Source organism: Sinocyclocheilus rhinocerous, unplaced genomic scaffold (assembly GCF_001515625.1).
Source record: "Sinocyclocheilus rhinocerous isolate Xijiao unplaced genomic scaffold, SAMN03320098_v1.1 scaffold824, whole genome shotgun sequence".
Taxonomy (NCBI): Eukaryota; Metazoa; Chordata; class Actinopteri; order Cypriniformes; family Cyprinidae; genus Sinocyclocheilus; species Sinocyclocheilus rhinocerous.
In genome coordinates, this window is record NW_015628342.1 from 201,898 (window position 1) to 210,802 (window position 8,905).

The 8,905-nt window shown below is 33.3% G+C and overlaps 1 protein-coding gene across 1 annotated transcript in view; it reads left to right on the forward strand.

Annotated features, from left to right (window-relative positions):
• wdr7 (WD repeat domain 7) overlaps positions 1–8,082 on the forward strand; it is a 126,290-nt gene extending 118,208 nt beyond the window's left edge. Inside the window, exons 19-20 of the mRNA XM_016548936.1 lie at positions 2,609–2,713; positions 7,113–8,082. Coding sequence (XP_016404422.1) covers positions 2,609–2,713; positions 7,113–7,316 — 309 coding nt within the window. The 3' untranslated portion in view covers positions 7,317–8,082. The remainder of the gene's footprint in view (positions 1–2,608; positions 2,714–7,112) is intronic.
• Positions 8,083–8,905: the final 823 nt, after the last annotated feature.

Here is an 8,905-nt window from a genome sequence, read left to right on the forward strand (position 1 = left end):
ACCCTGCTTTGTGGATTTGAAAGCACACAGAAAGTCATTCACAGTTGATTTTCCGGTGTTTTTCTGTCTGCTGAAGTTTTCGGTGAGCCGTCGTGATCTGACAGGCCAATATTTCTGGCGTCCCGTGTCTTTATTTCTGCTGTCAGATTTAGATTCCAGACGCGGGTCAGGTGAGGCTGTTTGATCTTTAATCGTGAGAGATTGTGTTAGCGTGCTGCTCTCATATCGCCGCGCGTCTCTCTCTAATCTAATGGCTGCGTTATGAAGGGTTTTTTCTGACAGGTCGGACAGATTATTGCGTTCCAGCAGCTGTTTATCATTCCCACAGCCGCCGTTCATTTCAGCGCCGGATTCGATCAAACACTCGTTTACAGGCCTTTATACAGACGTCTGATGCTCTGCTGTCCTGGGACGAGAAACTGTGTTCACAGTGTTTTATGATAATATCATCTGTTCATCTGAAGGTCTGCTTTTCAGGGTCAGAAAAACACTGAATTTAGTCATGAAACCATCTTAAATTAGAAAAGAAAGCTGACCAAAATGCCTTTATTAAAATGTTTTATAATGCTCTTATCAAGACAATAACTGCTTAATAAAATAGGTATAAATTGATGCTACTATAATGAATTAATAAAGAAAAGTTGCTAAATGCTGCGCAGGTGATGATCTATAAATATGGATGCCTTTAAGGTGCCTTGGAATAACATCTATAATAAATATCTTGGTTTATGAATATGATAATCATTACTGTTACTATACTCTTCTGTAAGGCTATTTTTGTGATTTGTGTTTTTAATTTTATTGTTTTTAAGTATATTGAAATATTGATTTATTATATAGTGATAATATATTTATAGTATACAATTATATATTTATTTTATTATTTATTTCATTTACTGTATTTATGGCAGATTTCATGTAATGTTCTAAGTAATTATAACATACGAATAATACGGATAATAATAAGAATAAAACAGTATATATTGTTGTATTTTATAGTGATAATATATATGTTCATATTATACTATTTTGTTTTTTTATTATTTTAATTTGTAATGCTTGTATTTGTTGATGTTTATGTAATGTTGCTTGTAAATATAGCAATAATAATAATGTGTTATTTGTATATTTTATAGTGATTATATATTTATATTACACAATTATATATTAGTTTTAATATTTTATTTTTGTTACGTTGTTATTATTAATTTATAATTCGGTACTGTCACTATGCTCTATATTATATGTAAATATATAATATTGAAATATAGATTGCTATATAATTATAATATATTTATTTGTTTATTAATATTTATTTTGAAAATCACACTATTATTGAGGCATGTCAGCAGTCTCTTCACAGTGGTACCCGTCTCAATCCCACAATGCACTAGTGCAGCTGCAGGACCCCCTCCCATGATTCAGAGTGGCTCATAAAGCTCTTAACACACACACACACACTCTTCAGCTGACCTCGCTGCCTTTTCTTTCAGTACAGTTCAACATGAAGCATCAGGAACAGGAAGAGATGGGGTTTTCTTACAGGAGATGAGCATGAACGAGATGTTTGAGCATAAAATAGGTATAAATTGATGCTACTATAATGAATTAATAAAGAAAAGTTGCTAAATGCTGCGCAGGTGATGATCTATAAATATGGATGCCTTTAAGGTGCCTTGGAATAACATCTATAATAAATATCTTGGTTTATGAATATGATAATCATTACTGTTACTATACTCTTCTGTAAGGCTATTTTTGTGATTTGTGTTTTTAATTTTATTGTTTTTAAGTATATTGAAATAAATATTGATTTATTATATAGTGATAATATATTTATAGTATACAATTATATATTTATTTTATTATTTATTTCATTTACTGTATTTATGCAGATTTCATGTAATGTTCTAAGTAATTATAACATACGAATAATACGGATAATAATAAGAATAAAACAGTATATATTGTTGTATTTTATAGTGATAATATATATGTTCATATTATACTATTTTGTTTTTTTATTATTTTAATTTGTAATGCTTGTATTTGTTGATGTTTATGTAATGTTGCTTGTAAATATAGCAATAATAATAATGTGTTATTTGTATATTTTATAGTGATTATATATTTATATTACACAATTATATATTAGTTTTAATATTTTATTTTTGTTACGTTGTTATTATTAATTTATAATTCGGTACTGTCACTATGCTCTATATTATATGTAAATATATAATATTGAAATATAGATTGCTATATAATTATAATATATTTATTTGTTTATTAATATTTATTTTGAAAATCACACTATTATTGAGGCATGTCAGCAGTCTCTTCACAGTGGTACCCGTCTCAATCCCACAATGCACTAGTGCAGCTGCAGGACCCCCTCCCATGATTCAGAGTGGCTCATAAAGCTCTTAACACACACACACACACTCTTCAGCTGACCTCGCTGCCTTTTCTTTCAGTACAGTTCAACATGAAGCATCAGGAACAGGAAGAGATGGGGTTTTCTTACAGGAGATGAGCATGAACGAGATGTTTGAGCAGTGATATAAGAGATAGCTGTCTAAACCTGTGCCTGTTTTTATTTCCACAGCATATTCACGGACATAAAGGACCCATAACGGCGGTGTCCTTCGCACCGGACGGACGTTATCTGGCCACCTACTCCAACGCTGACAGCCACATCTCCTTCTGGCAGGTGAAGACCCCTGACCTCTGACCTCTAGATTCAAAGAGTCACTTATGGTTGCAAACAGGATGCAAAATTGAATGTAAAGAAGTAGAATTAAAACAATTTGAAATTCAAATAACTTTCTTTTACTAGAAAAGCTTAAAATGGTCAAGATAAACTTTAAATGTCAGCTAGATAAACCCTTGTTTGAGAAAAAAAAAAAAGGATTTCAAATTTGTCATTTAGAGACTGAGAGCGGCTAAATAATATAAATATAATTATAAATATAAATAATATAACACTTAATAAACAAACTCCAGCTGGTCCAATATAATATATATAAAAACATAAGTAAATATAAAAGTTAATATAAATATAAAAATAAATAGAAATAGCAATGAAAACATATAAATGTACATATAAATCTAAAAATATATATATTATAAAAATATAAATGAAAAGGTAAATAATGTAAAAGTAAATATAGATATAAATGTAAATCTAAACTAATATTAATGTAAATGCAAGTATACATATAAAAATATAAATGTATTATAAAAAATAATACATAATATAAATGTAAAGTTAAATTATGTATTATAAAAAATAATACAATATAAATGTAAAGTTAAATTATGTAAATATACATATAAATATAAAAATAGAAATGTAAATGTAAAAAATAAAAGTATAATATAAAAATTCAGAAATGAATGAACTATAAGAGTAGTCTATGGTGAGAATAGAATGGTGATAGTATTTTATGGTGGTATTTGGCATGAAATGTGAAGCAGTGTCCTGCAGTTAGATGTGTTGTACTTCACCTGAATCTGTTTAAACATCTTTGGACAGTCGTCTGAACAGAGACTCAGAGCGTCCCGTGAGCGTCTGTCCTGAGCAGGTCTTTCAGAAACACCGTCGAGTCGTCTTCTCTCCTCTTCTCTTCTCTTCCTGTATGTGTGTGTGTGTGTGTGTGTGAGAATGCCTTCCAGGCTAATGGTATCATTACTGTAAGACTAAACTGGGCTGTCTGAATGGTGTGTGTGTGCTAATGAATTCTCCAGTCCTCCAGGGTCTGCAGGCGTCCGCCTCTCGCTCGCCCAGGCTGGGATGAGGGCGACTGGCCGTCTGACACCGCTGAAGCCCTACCCTCTCTGGAGCACCGTGTGTGTGTGTGTGTGTGTGTGTGTGTAGACTGACTGACTCAGTGTGTTGGAACTCTAGAGCTTCCTGTGTGTGTGTGTGTGTTTCGCTTATCTTACATGGCTCCATCTCATGTTCAGATTTGTCAAATTTGTTCAGATTTTTGTCTGTTTTTGTTGCATGTAGTGTCAGAGAATCAATACAAATATCAAAAATATAAAGAATATAGGAAATATAAATAAAAAATACTAATGTGATTATAAATGTTAATATAAATAAAAAACATTAAAATAAAGATTATGCAACCATCATTCTATGCATCTTTCTATCATCCATCCATCTTTCTATCTATCCATCCAACCATCATTTTATCCATCTTTCTGTCATCCATCCATCATTCTATCCATCTTTCTATCCATCCATCCATCATTCTATCCATCTTTCTATCATCCATCCATCTTTCTATCCATCCAACCATCATTCTATCCATTATTCTATCCATCCATCCATCTTTCTATCCATCCAACCATCATTCTATCCATCTTTGTCATCCATCCATCATTCTATCCATCCATCCATACATACATCATTCTATCCATCTTTCTATCATCCATCCATCTTTTTATCCATCCAACCATCATTCTATCCATCTTTCTGTCATCCATCCATCATTCTATCCATCTTTCTATCCATCCAACCATCATTATATCCATTCTATCCATCTTTGTCATCCATCCATCTTTCTATCCATCATTCTATCCAGCTTTGTCATCCATCCATTTTTCTATCCATCCAACCATCATTCTATCCATCCATCCATCATTCTATCTATCTTTCTATCCATCCATCCATCTTTCTATCATATATCCATCATTCTATCCATCCATCCATCATTCTATCCATCTTTCTATCCATCAATCATTCATTCTATGCATCTTTCTATCATCCATCATCATTCTATCCGTCTTTCTATCCATCCATTCATCTTTCTATCCATCCATCCATCAGTCAGTCATTCATTCTATCCATCTTTCTATCCATCCATCCATCTTTCTATCCATCCATCCATCCATCATTCATTATTCTATCCATCCATTGTTCCATCCATTCATCCATCCATTATTCTATCCATCATCCATCCATCCATCGTTCCATCCATCATCCATTATTCTATCCATCGATCTATCCATCATCCATTATTATATCAATCATCCATTCATCCATCCATCGTTCTATCCATCCTTCCATCCATCATTCTATCCATCCATCCATCCATCATCTGTTGTTCTATCCATTCATCCATCATTCTATCCATCTATCCATATTTCTATCCATTCATCCTTCATCCATTCATCCATCCATTATTCTATCCATCATCCATCCATCCATCCATCATCCATTATTCTATCCATCGATCTATCCATCATCCATTATTATATCAATCATCCATTCATCCATCCATTGTTCTATCCATCATTCTATCCATCCTTCCATCCATCATTCTATCCATCCATCCATCATCTGTTGTTCTATTCATTCATCCATCATTCTATCCATCTATCCATATTTCTAACTATCCGTCCATTCATCCTTCATCCATTGTTCCATCCATCCTCCATCCATCCTCCATTGTTCTAGTCATCCATCCATCCTATAAACCTATAAATGTCAAGGCTTTTTAAAAAAAAATTCAAACAAGGGTTTATCTAGCTAACATTTAAAGTTTGTTTTGACAATTTTTGCTTTTCTAGAAAAAAAATTGAATTTGAAGTTCAAATTGTTTTAATCCTACTTACATTCAAATTCCAATTCCAATTTTGCATCTAGATTGCAACCTGTGTCCTGTTTTCAGGAGCTGAATTGAAGTGTAAAGGCATTTTCACTTCTGTTCTGAATGATGCAGAAACCTGATGTATATATATTACGGCTGTAAGTCGATTAAAATTTTTAATCTAATTAATTACATGATGTGTTGATTAATTAATCGAATTAATCGCAAATTACATTTGGCTGTGAAAATATCCCCAAAACATTATTTAAAGCTATTTTTGTGTTAAATGAGAAAGTATTAAGTAGACATTACAAATAGTAACTTTAGAAAGAAATATTTTATTTGATTCAACATAAAATGTAACATTTAGGCTACAACGGCCCAACATGAACTATGGAACATAAAAGAAGATAATTTGAGAAACATCTCAAATGTTTCTTTTTTTTCGTTCATGCAATGAAGGTCATTGGTAACCAAAACAGCTTTGTTACCAACAGTCTTCAAAATACCTTCTTCTATGTTCCACAAAAGAAAGTAAGTCATTCAGGTTTGAGTAAATTATGGCATAATTAAATTTTTTTGGGGTGAACTATCCCTTTAAATTTTTTTTTCAGTTTTTCCCCACATTTGCACTCGTGGTATTCGGGCATAAACGGCACTCGTGTGATAGGCCTGTTGCTCTCGCTGCTCGTGTGATAGAAATATGAGACAAAAACTTTTTTTTAAAAAGGAGCATTTTTGCCCCAATATCTTGAATTTTAGGGCATAACTGCATTTATGGAGTTGTTGCCCTGCATCATAGGCCTATTTGTCAACAGTCAACTGTATGAAATGTAAGATGATGTACAGATCTGGGGGCGGAGCCAGTGCATTAGCTGCGTTAAAATATTTTATTTGTGTTATTTTTCATAACTAATTAACACATTAAACTGACAGCCCTAATATATATATATATATATATATGTGTGTGTGTGTGTGTGTGTGTGACCCTGGAGCACAAAAGCAGTCATAAGTCGCTGGGGTATAAGTGTAGCAATAGCCAACAATACATTGTATGGGTCAAAATTATAAAAAAAAATTTATGCCAAAAATCATTAGGATATTAAGTAAAGATCATGTTCCATGAAGATATTTAGTAAATTTCCTTCCGTAAATATATCAAAACTTAATTTTTGATTAGTAATATGCATTCTTCATTTGAAGAATGCATATTACTATGAAGAACTTCAAATGAAGAACTTCATTTGGACAGTGTTCAATATTTAGATTTTTTTGCACCCTCAGATTCCAGATTTTCAAATAGTTGTATCTCGACCATATATTGTCCTATCATAACAAACCATACATCAATGAAAGCTTATATATACAGCTTTCAGATGATGTATAGATCTCAATTTCAAAAAAATTGACCCTTATGACTGGTTCTGTGGTCCTGGGTCACATATATATATATATATAGTACTGAGTGCAGGTCTTCATTCACGACTGCGCGTCTCTCTGTCTCTGTCTCAGATGAACACGTCTCTGTTAGGCAGCATCGGGATGTTGAACTCGGCTCCTCAGCTGCGCTGCATCAAAACCTATCAGGTTCCTCCGGTCCAGCCGGCGTCGCCCGGATCCCAGAACGCCCTCAAACTGGCCCGCCTCATCTGGACCTCCAACCGCAACGTCATCCTCATGGCCCACGACGGCAAGGAGCACCGCTTCATGGTCTGAGGGGTCAGGGGTCGCGTGACCTTTGACCTTCCCAGCTGAGCTGTCAACTGGTTTACACTCTTCCTTTCATTCCTCTGTTTATTTAAAGCATTTGAAGTTTTGTTCTCTTTTGACTATTTATGAAGATGATAAAGGACTGCAGGTCACTAAAACGTGTTTTTGTGCTTGACGGTCAAGCGAGGTTTTGCTCAGGCGAAGCAAATATGAGTTTTATTTTAGTTTTCTCTCCGGTTGATTCGCTGAAGCTGTTTTATCATTCCAGCTATATAAACACACATTTGACTCGTTTGGTCTAAATCAGAGAAAGATCCCTCGCTGACGTTATTTAGAATCGCAGAATCCTCGTTCGTACTGAATGACTGGAATCGTATCGTGATATCGTGTATCATAGGAATGGTTTTTGTTTGCGCTCGTGCTGTAGTCGTGAACTCTTCGGTTTGCTGTTGTCTGTGTTTTTGTGAGTCGTTGGTTCGTGTGAAGTCACTGGCACTGAAATACACGTTTAAAAGCAGTCGCGTTGGCTTTCCCACACGCCGCCGTCTGCTGTAATCCACTGATAGAGGTGTATTCTAGAGACACGGCTGTGACGTAAAACACATTGAAATCTGCATCTGCAACGTCACAGCAGCTGAATTTATTCAGGATTTCATCCCACAATTAACAACAAAAAAGAATTTTATATTTGCGTGAAGAGCTATTTTAGGATCATTAAGGTTTTTTTGCATTGTGCAGTGTTTTTCATAACAATTAAATCTATTTTGAGAATCAAATTCTGATTACTGTAATATAAAAAATAATTCTCATACTGTAATAAACATTTAAAATAAGTCAAATTAATTATAGCATTCAGCATGCAAATAAGCAAATTGTAATATAATTTAAGTGTTTAAATTTTTTTCTTATGAAAATAACCATAATCACAATACAAAAGCATAATGATTAACTACATTTGTGTGAATAGGCAATAATTCAATCGTAATGGTCTTAAATCTTAAAATAGGCAAAAATTTTGTTATGCAAATGATCATTTCTTATTTTCACTGCTGGCTTAATATATTCTGTATTTCATCATACAGTAATGCAATAATAAACAAAATAAATATAATGAATGATACAGAATTAACAACAGCATAAATGTTAATATAATTTATTAAAAATAATTTCTTGAAAATAACTGTAATCAAAATACAAAAGCATAATGATTAATTAAACATAATTAACTCTTAATGGTCCTAAAATAGGCTATATTTTCTTTACGCAGAATGTAAATTCTTCAGTTTGTCTTGTGATTTTGGGATGAATATAACGCATTTGTCTGGAGAATCATCGCAAAGCTGCGAGTTTAAGCATGTCGACACTCTTCACACATCTGAGAAAATAAAACACTTTCCCTCCATGATAGTTTACTGTGTCACGTTCACAGGATCTCAGAAAAAGACTGAAAAATGAGTGTTTAAAAGACGTCTAAAGTCGTAATAACATCTGCATGATGATCTGTGTGTGTGTGTGTGTGTGTGTGTGTGTGTGTGTGTGTGTGAGGTTGTTTTTCCCATGACGTGGTTTTGTGTGTGTGTGTGTGTGTGTGTGTG